Below are 14,957 nucleotides of genomic sequence, written 5' to 3'. Positions count from 1 at the left end.
GTTTATTTTGTTAGCCGTAATATTGATGTTTTTTGTGTCTGCATGTTTATTTCATTTCTGCATGAGTTAGTGTCATGCAGGGACAATGCATATTAGTAGATGTATGTGCAAAACATAGGATTAATGTCTTGGCTGAAAGGCATGTATCGAGGAGTTGCCAAGGTGCTGCATGATGCGGGAGTCGTGATGTATGAAGCACATTGCTGCATGCGAGCTGGGATATGCAGTGGCACGCATAGGCGTTGAGTTAGCTAGGATGCTTTTTGACTGGACATAAAGCAAAGACATTTTATAGTTGTAATGACCACTAACACCACTAGCTTCAAGTATTTTGAAATGGCGATTAGTATTTAAGTTGTCATCATATTTGCTTTATGTCAAGTGAAATAGAGAGAAGAAAAGACGTTCGGCTGTGTTGAAGCAGTACATCCGCAAATATCTTCTATCTCCATTGGTTTGTGTGTGTTGTGAGAATCAACCAAGAGAAACAAAGTGAGTTGAGATAGTTAGCTCCAACATATTTGGCAGAATCTGAAGTGAAGAGGTATAATATAGAAGACACTCCGGCTTACCACACCCTTTTTTGAAAAAGAGGTTGAAACTTTCGGCCTCTGGATCAATATGATGCACATAACCATAAAATTACCACACGTGTACAGCAGAAATTCTGCAAGTAGCCAGGAAAATCCATATTTAACAAATAATCTTAAGCTGAAAAAATTAGAATTATAAAGTATATAGATTACTTCTATCACCAATTAAACACCCACAACTAAAGTGAAAAAGCGATCAAGCACACAAATTAAAGCAAACTGAACACAGATTCATGATGTTCACATTCAGAAATGGTAGTTATGACATAAAAGTTGAAAAAAGATAAATACCATGGTTCATCAATCTACTAAATGGTTGCCACACAGAGACAATGAACTAGGGAAAGGGTCGATTACAAAAGAGACTTGGGATGCAACTCTTTTACATCTAAGCTTGGACATAAGCATATGCTGGCCGAAGGTGACAATAGGGTGCTTCCCAATCTCCCATAGTCTTATTCCTGAAACCCGGAACAAAAAGTTCAATGTAATAAAAACATTATCAACCTCAGACTGAACATCCAAATTGGAAAGGCTTACCCTTTGTCCCGATATATAGGGTTTGAATCCCTCAGACAAATTCTCCAGAGACGGGCATGTCATCGAAGCTCCAAAGGTCCATGTTGCCAATGACATCCTGAGGCTCATCAAAATTCACTAGGCCATCAATCAGCTCATCCACATCGTCATCCATAAGATATCTCATCCAAGGTTCAGAACTGGCAGCATTATTCTCCATAACAGGAGGCACCAGTGAGTTCTAGGTGTTATTCTCGACAAGCGTAGATTATGTTCTTTCGGCAATGGTAGAAATGGATCATATATCTAGACTCTTGGTCTCATACTCCCAGCCCAAGTCAGAGTAGCCAAAAGAGTTGCTTCCCTGGTCAGAGTACATATCCATAATAGGAGCTTCAACAGGGGCAACAGAGTTCATTGCAGGAACAAGTGGCTGGATTGATGCAAAGTCGACATATCCTGTTGGTTCCTCTGGAAAGTTAACCTTGGCCTTCTTACCATAGATTTGGCGTGCTTCAGCATCATAAGCTCTTCCAGCTTCTTTAGCACTGTTGAAAGTATCGAGCCAGACACAGACACCCTTGCTAGGATCTTTGATTTCAGCAGCCCACTTACCCAAGGGGCAGTGACGGATACCCTTGAGTTGGTTCTTTCTCTTCCTTTTTGCTGACCTTTCTGCAGGACCATCAAAACCAGCAATAGGCATGGTGCTTAAGTCATCTGCAATAGAAGATCAATGTCAATGCTAAGAGGGACCAACACAGATAAATTTCTCTCACACATAGTAAATAATTTTTTCATGAATTTAAATGAAAAATATAATAATTGTAATGAACACCGAACCATGATGGGTCGGGTTCGGGTGAAAACATCATCAGTCACCAACAAAACAAATAAATAAAAATAATAATAACAACTTAATAAAAAATCCAAGGTTCTGATAAACATACCTCATGTTATAAATTTTTGACATCATTTTGCAATTATTAATCTACAAATTCATTATAGACGATGCAGAATCAAGGATATTCTTTTTCAGTCTGATTCAATGATTAGTAAAGTAATCATTTAGACTAATAAATGAACCAAGCCTAGAACAATCCTTGGTTCCTCAGCCACACCTACAACCATCTAACAAGGAAACAATTCAAGAGGCCAAGACCTCGGCGGAAATAGGCTACTAACCGAACACAACAGAGAAATGGAAAAGCCTAACCCTTCACCCAAATTACTGCATGATAGCACATCCAATATAAAATCTCTAAAAAATAGGAGTAACACCACCCAAACACAGCCTTCCAATAGCCACCCCTACAAAAAATTCTCATCCTACCCAATCGAACGACCAAACCGGTTTTGAACCAATCAGACAATCTCCTATTTCTACTACCTTAGCCCTAGTTTACTAGTCCCCCTTGTATTTTTGGTCATACTTTTTTACCATGATTTTAACCAATAAAATATAAGTTAAACGTAGCAAAAATAATAGGAAAACTACACTCAAATAAGAATCCAACAATATAAATTTTATGACATGCATTAATATTATACTAGTTAATTATGTGGTCAAACTTTGACCGAGAATACGATGGAGACTAATAAACCAAGATGGAGGTAATACATAGTCAAGCGCTAAAGGTGATGATACGTATATTAAAAACCTGTCCAAGCGACCAAGGGCTATTACCTACAGAGAGGGACCTCTTGATGGCGGCAAAGGGCTTGATCTCGACTTCCTCGTAGTCATCATCCTTCTCGGCCACCCCACCGCACCCGAGCTCCAAGTCATAGTCCCTGGAGTCGGCCAAGAACTTCTTGAAATCGGCCTCAAAGTCCTCCTCGTCGTAGTCCAGGCTGAGTCCCCTGCGCCCGCCATGCCGCGTGAAGTGATGGCCCCCGCCACCTCCTCGCTGGGGCTTCTTCTTCTCGGGCCGCATCGTGACCTCCATCACCTTCCGCGTCACCGTGGGAACCTTGACGTCGGCGAGTAATGCTCTACCAGACATGATGGCTGCTGATACCTCATCGCAGTCGTCGTCGGGGAAGGGGCCTCGTCGGAATTGGTAAATGTACAAAGATTTTAATAAGCAAGGCAACAGGTGTGGGTTGGTAGGTGGGGGTGACCAGTCCCCTATATACAAGGTGGCCGCGTGATGGTGCAAGAGGGCATGTGGTGGGCCCACGCGTCAGCGAGGGGCCGTGCGGTGGGAGGAAGGCATGAGGCAGGTTCCAAAAGCGAGCGTTTTGGGAATCTTGCATGCTATTCCCTTGAGAGAACTGCTATTTCTTGCATTGTGCCTTGCGAATGAACAGATGGATGTATGTTTGACTTTATTTATTTGGAGGCAAGCCAACATTTGTTAGCTCAAGATTGTTCTACCACACACCTGTAGTACGATTGTGCCACTATTGTCATACACTCTCCATCTGGGTTTATTGGATGGGTTCAATGTTTAACCAAAAATCGTCTCATAAATGATTGTGTATAATGCTAAGATTTTTGCAAATCACTCATGGCTTGTTACGTCATTTATTAGCTCAAGATTGTACTACACGCCTATAGTATGACTGTACTATTACTATTGCTCTCCCCTTTCGCGTCTATTGGACGGGTTCGTTCAACCGAACATTTAACCAAAAATCTTATCATAAATGATTGTGTGTAATGCTAAGATCTTTGCAAAACCAGTCATAGTTATGTCATTTATTAGCTCAATATTGTACTACACACCTGTAGTATCAGTCTACCGTTGTTGTACTCTCTTCGTCTGGGTTTATTGGACAGGTTCATCCAACCAAACGTTTAACCAATATCTTCTCATAAATGATTGTATTTAATTTTAAGATTCTTGCAAATAAATCATAGCTAGTTACAACATTTATTAGCTCAAGATTATACTACGCGACGTAGTACAACTGTACTACTACCGTCGTACACTCTCAGTCTTGGTTTATTGCATGGGTTCATCCAACCGAATATTTGACCCAAAAATCTTCTCATAAATGATTGTATGTAATGCTAGGATCTTTGCAAATCACTCATAGCTAGTTACATCATTTATTAGCTCAGGATTATACTACACACCTGTAGTATGACTCTACTATCGTCGTAGTCTCTTCGCCTAAGTTTATTGGACAGGCTCATTAAATCAAACATTTAACTAAAAATTGCCTCGTAAATGATTGTTTGTAATGCTAAAATCTTTGCAAATAACTCATAGCTAGTTATACCATTTATTAGCTCAAGATTATACTACACACCTCTAGTATGATTGTACTACTATTGTCATACATCTCCGTCCGGGTTCATCCAGTCGAATGTTTTACCAAAAATCTTCTCATAAATGATTGTGTGTAATGCTAAGATCTTTGCAAATCACTGGCTCGTTCCACCATTAATTAGCTCAAGATTGTACTACACACAAGTAGTATGACTATTGTTTCCGTACTCACTTCATCCGGGTTTATTGGGTGGGTTCATCAAACCAAATGTTTAATCAAAATCTTCTCATAAATGATTGTGCGTAACTCCAAGATTCTTGTAAGTCACTCATAGCTACTTACTTCATTGTTCTCAAATAGAAATACATTTACTCCATTAAGTTACTAGCATGTAGTTTATGTGCAATTGTTAGCATTATTATGCGATAATTGTATGAATTATAAGTTAGCATTGTAATTTTCTCATCATATTCTTGATCTAACCATGTATATGGAGATCCAACATTCGTTTTTAAAGAACATGACATCGACCTTGTATCCTACTTAATATTCAACCAATATCCCCTTATAAATGACTCTATAACTCTATGATTAAATTATACATATCTACTTACCCCCATTGACTTACTATCAAGTATGTGCAATCATTAGCATTATTATGCAGTTAGTTTACGAATCCAGATGAACATTAAAACTTTTTATAATGTGTTCATGATCTAGACATGTATATAGAGATTTTAAAAATGTGAATTAACATGGCAACATTGATTCGCGACTTTGTGCATCTTGACACCGAGAAGAAATAATTTGAGAGTAGTTTTGTTTCTTCTAATAGGATGTGACGGCCGATGCATGAATGAAGCAACAACTCTCAGCCAAAACACAGTTTTGGGTACAAAATCTACACCTGAGTATTTTATAGTCAAGTAGCATAAATATTGTGTAAACCATACATGGAAAAATTAATAATATCTCAGAACTTTCAACATATTATGTTGTTTACAACCTTGTATCCTAACTAACAATGGCAAAAATTAACTTTGTGGTGGTCTTTCTGGGTTGGTTGATGCATAAATAACGCTATGGATCAACACGTAAATTTGTGTCGCCATTCTTTGAGAAATAAAATGAGTGTAAATCGCCTAAAATCGAAAAACATACATGCCTAAACTGCATGAAACATGGAAATGTAAGAGTGTAAACCACGTGAAAATAACAAACTTCTCTTGCGGGTAGGCTTATCTGGCATGGTGTTACCTATAGTCAAGGGAGGAGCCAGGTTCACACTAGGCAATGGGCCTATTGTGGTTCACTAATATGCTATACATGTGTCCATGGATGTCACGCCCCAGATGCAGCCAGGAGGTCGGGTCCCAGCTCCGCCTTGGGCTATGATCTAAGAATATATTGAAAGCTTTAACAACATAAGCAAATATTTAACCCCATAAAAAAAATGAACCATAGGCGGTTTCAAACATTTCTGTCCTACCTAAAAATGAGAAAATGTGATACTACGGTATCTTCTACAAGACAAGGACGGAAATTATTCCTGATACTTGGATTAAAACCAGTTTCAGCGACATGGGGCCAATACCTTTGGAGAGGGGCCCTTGACGGTGATCAACGGATTGATCTCGATGACCTGGCGCAATTATCCTCCTTAGCCAGCTGGCATGACCGTCCGTTCTGATTTTGCGAGGGGGTAGAGAACTAGGGAAGGATCTGGTCAATTATATATGACATCCGGACGTTTCACGTTTTCTCAGCGTGAACACACACTATCAAGCAAAGACTCCATGCCAAAACATATCACCTGCTCGCACCGCTTAATATAGTATAGTGTAAAACAACAAATGAAGAATTCGGGTTTGCCGAAGGGGACACATGGAAAGGTACCTTTCGTGCCACATGGTACTACACATTATACTCCCTCAGTTCTAAATTACTCGTCGTGGTTTTAGTTCAAAACCACGACGAGTAATTTGGAACCGAGGGACTAAGTGCAGACGAGACGATCGACGAGCACGGCATGTAACACTTTCCCTGTTTTTTCATTCTGTCAACTGATCGAAGGAACCAATAAGTGGAACATATACATAGCGGCGAGAGCGATGGCCTTGCTCTGTGCGCGGATGATGGCCGGTGAACGGATTTCTCCGGTGCAGATGGACGTGTCGTCCTTGCGTGCTTGCGGTCGTGGGACGGCGCAAGGCACGTACGAACATAGGCACGTCGGTCGAACACGTACGTAATTTTGTTAGACTGGCGTGACTCCCAGTTGGCGCTTGCTGCTGCCTGCCACACTTGGTGCTTGCCGCCGAGCTAGCACAGCTTTGCTTCGATCGGTACGTGCAGATCCACTTGCAGTGGATAGGCTCAAGGACTGCTCACTTGGCTACCTTGGGGAGGCGTTCTTGGTTCTGAGTGTAGAGAATGATTTGATGCATTGATAATTGATTGATCATGCACTAGGCATATATATATAGGTACAAGGGATGCGACCGGTATCTTGTCTCCTAAGATACACGTACATACAAAGAGAGATAGATACTACAGGTACTGCATACAAAACTCAGACCTACGTACATGTACACATATTCAACACCCCCAGCAGTCGAAGCGTCGCCGGTGACGCAAAGACTGGACCGAAAGCCCTCGAAAGTCGAGGTGGGTAGTCCCTTCGTCATCACATCGGCGAACTGCTGATCGGTGGGCACATGTAGAACACGAACACGACCAAGTGCGACGTGCTCCCGGACAAAGTGGATGTCGAGCTCAATGTGCTTCGTCTGTCGGTGATGGACAGGGTTGGCAGCAAGGTACATCGCGGAAACGTTATCACAGTAGACGAGCGTCGCCTTGGTGACCTCACATAGCAACTCCTGGAGTAGCTGTCGTAGCCAGGAACACTCCGCGACGGCGTTGGCCACGGCCCGATACTTGGCCTCGGCGCTCGATCGTGAGACCGTGGGTTGTCGTTTAGACAACCACGAAATCAGAGAGGGCCCGAGGTAGACGCAGTAGCCGAAAGTGGAGCATCAAGTGTCGGGACACCCAGCCTAGTCGGCGTCGGAGTAGGCGACAAGGTTGGTGTCTGGCGAGGCCGTCAGGGTGAGACCCATGGCAGTGGTGCCACGTATGTACCGAAGTATACGTTTCACGAGAGCCCAATGGGTGTCACGAGGAGCATGCATGTGAAGGCACACCTGCTGGAAAGCATACTAAATGTCTGGACGCGTCAGTGTGAGGTACTGAAGCGCACCAACGATGGAGCGGTAGAAGGGAGCGTCGGACGCCGGAGAGCCCTCAACGGCGGACACCTTAGCCTTCGTATCGACATGCGTGGAAGCAGGCTTGTAGTTAAGCATGCCCGCTCGCTCCAAAAGCTCGTAGGCGTACTTCTGCTGGTGCAGGAAGAAGCCAGTAGCCCGGCGCACGACCTCGATGCCGAGGAAGTAGTGGAGAGCCCCCAAGTCCTTGAGGAAGTAGGAGGTACGCGACGGCAGGGCCCTGGTGATAGACAACCAGGGGGCATTGGACCGTGTGGACCGGAACCCCTGTTGCTGGAGGAAGGCCGCGATCCGCTGGTACCAGGCCCGAGGTGCCTGCTTCAACCCGTAGAGAGAATGGGAGAGCAAGCACACGTGGTACGGATAGTCGGTGTCGACGAAACCAGTCGGCTGCTGACAGAACACCTGCTCGTCAAGATGGCCATGCAAGAAAGCATTAGACACATCGAGCTGGTGGACAGGCCAAGCGCGAGAAACAGCAAGCTGGAGAACGGCGCGAATCGTGTCCAGTTTAACAACCGGGGCGAAGGTGTCGGTGAAGTCCACGCCGGCGCGCTGGCGAAAGCCGCGCACCACCCAACGCGCCTTGTAGCGCTCGAGAGAACCCTTGGGGCGAGTCTTGTGGCGGAAGACCCACTTGCCAGTGATGACATTGGCACGGGGTGGCCGCGGGACAAGCTGCCACGTACGGTTGCGCTGCAAGGCATCAAACTCCTCACGCATCGCAGCTAGCCAGTTCGGATCCAGAAGGGCTGCGCAAGTGGAGGTGGGGAGCGGGGACGGCGTCGAGGTAGAAGCCGCGCATGCGTACTCGGCCGAAGAGTAGCGCATGCTAGGGCGCAGGGTCCCAGTCCGAGCCCGAGTGACCACACCGGTGAGGGGTGCGGCCACGGCGACGGGAGCCGCCAAGGGAGCCGCGGTGACGGGAGCCGCAGCGGGGGCCATGGAGGGGGCCACAGCGGGGTCGGCCGAGGGGGCCACAACGACGGGGGCTGCGGCGGGGGCGGCCGAAGAGGCCGCTGCGTCGGGGGCCGCTACAGGGGCCGCAGCGCCAGGGGCCGCCGACACGGGGAGCGCGGGCAGGGCCGAACCCGGGGCGCGGCTGGGCGGTCCGCCAGAGGTGGAGGCAGGGACGAACCGCGCCGCAGGAGACTCCGAGGGTGACGGTACCTGCTGAAATGGGAACACGAGGTCATCAAAGTACACATGTCGCGAAGTGAAAACGCGGTGGGAGACTGGATCATAGCACCGGTAAACTTTGGTGTTGGGAGGATAGCCAAGGAAGATGCAAGGAAGTGACCAAGGTGCGAGTTTTTGAGGAGCGGTGGATGCGGTGCTAGGATAACAGAGACACCCGAAAATGCGAAGGCCATCATAAAATGGAACCGTACCGAAGAGGAGCTGGTGAGGTGTGTAGTTCCAGCGGGAACGACAGGGGCGAATGTTAATGAGGAGGCTGGCGGTCGCGAGCGCGTCCGGCCAGAACCGAGCAGGTACATAGGAGTGGAAGAGCAAAGTGCGGACACAGTCATTAAGCGTGCGAAGGACGCGCTCGATGCGACCATTCTGCTGTGACGTGTAGGGGCAGGTGAGGCGAAAGATGGTGCCGTGAGACGCAAGTAAATTGCGGACAGCGATGTTGTCAAACTCCTTGCCGTTGTCAGTTTGCAACGCGAGAATAGGACGATCGAACTGTGTGGTGACATATGAATAAAAGGCGGTGAGTGTGGCAAGAGCGTCAGACTTGCGACGGAGAGGGAAGGTCCACACATAATGAGTAAAATCATCCAATATCACCAGATAGTATAAATAGCCCGTGTTGCTAACAACCGGGGACGTCCAAACATCACTATGCAATAACTGAAACAGAAAGGTGGAAATGTCTGTAGACTCGCTAAAGGGAAGACGAACGCGCTTGCTAAGACGGCAAGCCTCACAAGTGTGATCGTCAACCTTATTACATGAGAAGGAAAAATTCTGAAGAATCTGACGCATAACGGTGGAGTTGGGATGACCAAGACGGGCATGCCAAAGATCGACACTGGCGGAGAAGGCGGCGGGGAGACGAGTGGTGGTGGCGCCGGAGGGATGCACTGGATAAAGCTCATCCGGGCTATCACATCGGTGGAGCACCATCCGTGTACGGGCATCCTTCACAGAGAAACCGATATCGTCAAATTCAACAGTTATAGGATTCTCACGAGCAAGGCGATGAACGGAAACAAGATTAGTGACTAAGTCAGGAGACACAAGAACATTAGACATATGCACAGGAGTGGAAGTAGAAGGAAAAGACATATGACCGATGTGAGTAATGGGTAGGGAGGAATAGTTACCAATGGTGATACGGGTGGGAGTATGAACGGGAGTGGCAGATGTGAGGTTGCCGGGATGAGCAGTCATGTGAGCAGTGGCGCCCGAGTCCATGTACCAGTCACGACCACCACCATAGGAGCTCGGTGATGGGGCGGGGTGCAGTGCAGCGAGCAAGGCCGGGTCCCACAGCGGCGGCACATGAGGAGGGTAGAACCGTCCGTAGGCCGGCGCGGGAGCAGCCCCGAAGACCGGAGCGACGGCGGCGCCATAGGCCGGCGCGGACCCGTAGGCGGGCGCAGGCGGGGGGCGGCACCATAGCCACTGTAGGGAGCGGCGTTCTGCGCGGGGAAGAGGGCCTGGTGACCCACTAGGCGGGGCCCAAGGATGCCCGGAGCCGGAGCCGGAGGGACTGGCATGGAGTACGCGTGGATGACGCCGGTCCACTGGTTGGTGTCGTACATCCATGGGGGAGTCACCTGCTGCTGCTGCTGACGAGGGCCCCCCCCCGGCGCCTGTTGCTGCTTGCGGCCGCCCCCGCGGCGGTTGCCGCGGCGCCTGCCACCCAGCTGCTGGGGGGCAGCGGGAGTCGCGGGCGGGAGGGGAAGTACACCGGAGGCGCTGGTGGCGCGACACAGGTGGGGCGGTCGGTGGAGTGGCGTCGCGGGAGGTGCCGGCGGCGTGGGCGTGGTGCTACACACGTTTCTTGACCCCCTTGATCCGGCGCTCCTCCACCCTCAAGTATGCCATAAACTTGGGGAAGGAGGGCTTCGGAATCAAAGTGAGGTTAGAGGCGGCGTTGCCGAAGTCCTCGTTGAGGCCGGCGATGAGGGTGCTGAGGAGGAGGTCGTCGTCCACCTTGGCTCCAATGTCACGGAGCTCATCCACCAACTTCTTTAGGCGGCGGCAGTAGTCATTAATGGACTGTTCATCTTGGTGACAGTCAAAAAAATCCTACTGCAAAAAAACGCGGCGCTGAAGCTTGTTGTCGGTGAAGAGGCCGTTCAGCTTGACCCACATGGCGCGGGCGTCGTCACCAGCGCTCACGACCGTGTGGAACAAGTCCTTGGAGATGGTGGTGAAGAACCACCGGATGATCGTGGCATCGATCGCGGTCCACTCGGCGTCGTCCACCATGGCGCGGGAGTCCACGGTGCCATCCACATGATCCACGAGATTGTTCTCGCGGAAGAGCAGCGTTAAGTACGTCTTCCACGCGAAGTACATGGAGTTGGGGGCGTCGAGGATCACGGGGACGTGTGCATTGACGTTGATGCCACGGATCTCGGCAGGGTTGACGGCGAAGGGGTTGGAGTAGGTGGAGGCATTGGAAGACATGGCGATGAGATCGCAGGGAGGGAAGTGGCGGCGCGGCTGAGAAGAGGCGGCGCAGCGGCGGGAAGCAAGCGGCGCGGCGGGAAGGGGCGTGATACGTCTTCAACGTATCTATGATTTTTGATTGCTCCATGCTATATTATCTACTGTTTTGGACATTATTGGGCTTTATTATCCACTTTTATATCATTTTTGGAACTAACCTATTAACCGAAGGTCCAGCCCAGAATTGCTATTTTTTTTGCCTATTTTAGGGTTTCGAAGAAAAGGAATATCAAACGGAGTCCAAACTGAATGAAACCTTCGGGAACGTGATTTTCTCACTGAACATGATCCAAGAGACTTGGACCCTACGTCAAGCAACCAACAGGGAGGCCACGAGGTAGGGGACGCGCCTACCCCCCAGGCGCGCCCTCCACCCTCGTGGGCCCCCTGTTGCTCCACCGACGTACTTCTTCCTCCTATATATACCTACGTACCCCCAAATGATCAGATACGGAGCAAAAACCCTAATTCCATCGCCGCAACTTTTTGTATCCACGAGATCCCATCTTGGGGCCTGTTCCGGAGCTCCGCCAGAGGGGGCATCGATCACGGAGGGCTTCCACATCAACACCATAGCCTCTCCGATGAAGTGTGAGTAGTTTACCTCAGACCTACGGGTCCATAGTTATTAGCTAGATGGCTTCTTCTCTCTTTTTGGATCTCAATACAAAGCCCCCTCTCTTGTGGAGATCTATTCGATATAATCTTCTTTTGCGGTGTGTTTGTTGAGACCGATGAATTGTGGGTTTATGGTCAAGTTTATCTATGAACAATATTTGAATCTTCTCTGAATTCTTTTATGTATGATAGGTTATCTTTGCAAGTCTCTTTGAATTATTAGTTTGGTTTGGCCTACTAGATTGATCTTTCTTGCAATGGGAGAAGTGCTTAGCTTTGGGTTCAATCTTGCGGTGTCCTTTCCCACTGACAGTAGGGGCATCAAGGCACGTATTGTATTGTTGCCATCGAGGATAACAAGATGGGGTTTTCATCATATTGCATGAGTTTATCCCTCTACATCATGTCATCTTGCTTAAGGCGTTACTCTGTTCTTATGAACTTAATACTCTAGATGCATGCTGGATAGTGGTCGATGTGTGGAGTAATAGTAGTAGATGCAGACAGGAGTCGGTCTACTTGTCTCGGACGTGATGCCTATATACATGATCATACCTAGATATTCTCATAACTATGCTCAATTCTGTCAATTGCTCAACAGTAATTTGTTCACCCACCGTAAAATACCTATGCTCTTGAGAGAAGCCACTAGTGAAACCTATGCCCCCCCGGGTTTATCTTCATCATATTTAATCTTCCAATACTTAGTTATTTTCATTTCTTTTATTTTACTTTGCATCTTTATCATAAAAATACCAAAAAAATTATCTTATCATATCTATCAGATCTCACTCTCGTAATGACCGTGTAGGGATTGACAACCCCTTATCGCGTTGGTTGCGAGGATTTATTTGTTTTGTGTAGGTGCGAGGGACTGGCGCGTAGCCTCCTACTGGATTGATACCTTGGTTCTCAAAAACTGAGGGAAATACTTACGCTACTTTGTTGCACCACCCTTTCCTCTTCAAGGGAAAACCAACACAAGTGCTCAAGAGGTAGCAAGAAGAATTTCTGGCGCCGTTGCCGGGGAGGTCTACGCAAAATTCAAACATACCGAGTACCCATCACAAACCCTTATATCCCGCATTACATTATTTGCCATTTGCCACCCATTTTCCTCTCCCCCACTTCACCCTTGCTGTTTTATTCGCCCTCTCTCTATCCTCCCTCTCCTTCTCTATTTGCCTCTTTTTGCCCGTTTCTTATTTGCTTGTGTGTTGGATTGCTTATTTGTCAAGATGGCTCAAGATAACACTAAATTGTGTGACTTTACCAGTACCAACAACAATGATTTTATTAGCACTCTGATTGCTCCTCTTACCGATGTTGAATCTTGTGAAATTAATGATGCCTTGCTGAATCTTGTCATGAAAGATTCGTTTTCCGACCTTCCTAGTGAAGATGCCGCTACCCATCTAAATAGCTTCATTGATTTGTGTGATATGCAAAAGAAGAAAGATGTGGATAACGATATTGTTAAATTGAAGCCATTTCCTTTTTCGCTTAGATATCGTGCTAAAGCTTGGTTTTCGTCTTTGCCTAAAAATAGTATTGATTCGTGGAATAAGTGCAAAGATGCTTTTATCTGTAAGTATTTTCCTCCCTCTAAGATCATCTCTCTTAGAAATGATATTATGAATTTTAAACAACTTGATCATGAACATGTTTCACAAGCTTGGGAGAGGATGAAATTAATTATACGTAATTTCCCTACTCATGGTTTGAATTTGTGGATGATTATACAAAAATTTTATGCCGGATTGAATTTTGCTTCTAGAAATATTTTAGATTCGGCCGCATGAGGCACTTTTATGGAAATCACTTTAGGAGAAGCTACTAAACTCCTAGATAATATTATGGTTAATTATTCTCAATGGCACACTGAAAGATCTACTAATAAGAAAGTGCATGCGATAGAAGAAATTAATGTTTTGAGTGGAAAGATGGATGAACTTATGAAATTATTTGCTAATAAAAGTGTTTCTTCTGATCCTAATGATATGCCTTTGTATACTTTGATTGAGAATAATAATGAATCTATGGATGTGAATTTTGTTGGTAGGAACAATTTTGGTAACAACGCGTATAGAGGAAATTTTAATCTAGGCCTTATCTATCTATCTATACCTATACTAATTCTTGACTTCCTAGAAATTCCTATATTAATTAGAAAATAGGGACAATTTATCTGGTGGGACCGAATTATTATGGTGTAGATTAACTCACGCAATCTTTTTTCCCTACACAATTTTTTTCTAGAGAACTCACATGATTTTCCCACGGTTGGACTCTATATGGTCTCCACGATTCCATCTAGGGAAAACACATATTTCACGGTGAGACTCTATATAGATGCCAAAAAGGATCGTTTATCCCTCTACCTGTTAGTTTCCACTAAAAAAACTAGACGTTAGTTAATATTTCAAGAAAAAAACTTCTGCGATAGATGCCAAAAGATTCCTCCCTTGATCTCCTATTCGCACGTCTCTCCCTTACCTATCTTATTCCCTTCGTTCGTTCCTATGAAACCACCAGCGATGCGCATCATCGAACGATGCTAGCCATCTGCATCAGTCTCTGCATGCCATGCATACTGCTGTGCTCAACCTAATTCTCCATTAATAACAAAAGGCAGGGCAAGGTTCAGTCTAGCATCTCCCCGACTACCTTCAAGAATCCAATCTAGGAATCTTCAGTTTCCATGATCCAATCCATCATCTTTCTCTAGCCCTGCTTAATAAAAAGAATCTCAGTATGGTTGTTGCCGCAGAGTAGGAAATCAGTCCGCAACAGTCTGAAGCACATGGGAGAAGACGAGTAGGAAATCCATCCACTACACGGCTGTATGAAATCATTGGGTCGACCATTACTACGGCAGAATCTGGTAGGTAACTCTATATATAGCACTAAATTGTCTTGAACTGGATCATCTGCTATCTATACCTATACTAATTCTTGACTCAAATAAATCAGTTTTGTATCAATGAGCATTTAGAACTGCTGCTGATTCTGTTATACCATA

At 46.2% G+C, this 14,957-nt stretch overlaps 1 protein-coding gene and 1 pseudogene across 1 annotated transcript; both read right to left on the bottom strand.

Moving 5' to 3' along the window:
• Positions 1–872: 872 nt before the first annotated feature.
• On the bottom strand, positions 873–3,554 carry LOC125524294 (ethylene-responsive transcription factor 1-like; annotated as a pseudogene).
• Positions 3,555–10,891: 7,337 nt separating this feature from the next.
• On the bottom strand, positions 10,892–11,275 carry LOC147960754 (uncharacterized). The gene has a single exon (XM_087533531.1). The coding sequence runs from the start codon at positions 11,273–11,275 to the stop codon at positions 10,892–10,894; it is 384 nt and encodes a 127-aa protein (XP_087389657.1).
• Positions 11,276–14,957: the final 3,682 nt, after the last annotated feature.

Source organism: Triticum urartu, chromosome 7A, assembly GCF_056163025.1.
Source record: "Triticum urartu cultivar PI428250 chromosome 7A, HENAU_Tu73, whole genome shotgun sequence".
Lineage (NCBI taxonomy): Eukaryota > Viridiplantae > Streptophyta > Magnoliopsida > Poales > Poaceae > Triticum > Triticum urartu.
This window is presented reverse-complemented; position numbering and strand designations above follow the sequence as displayed.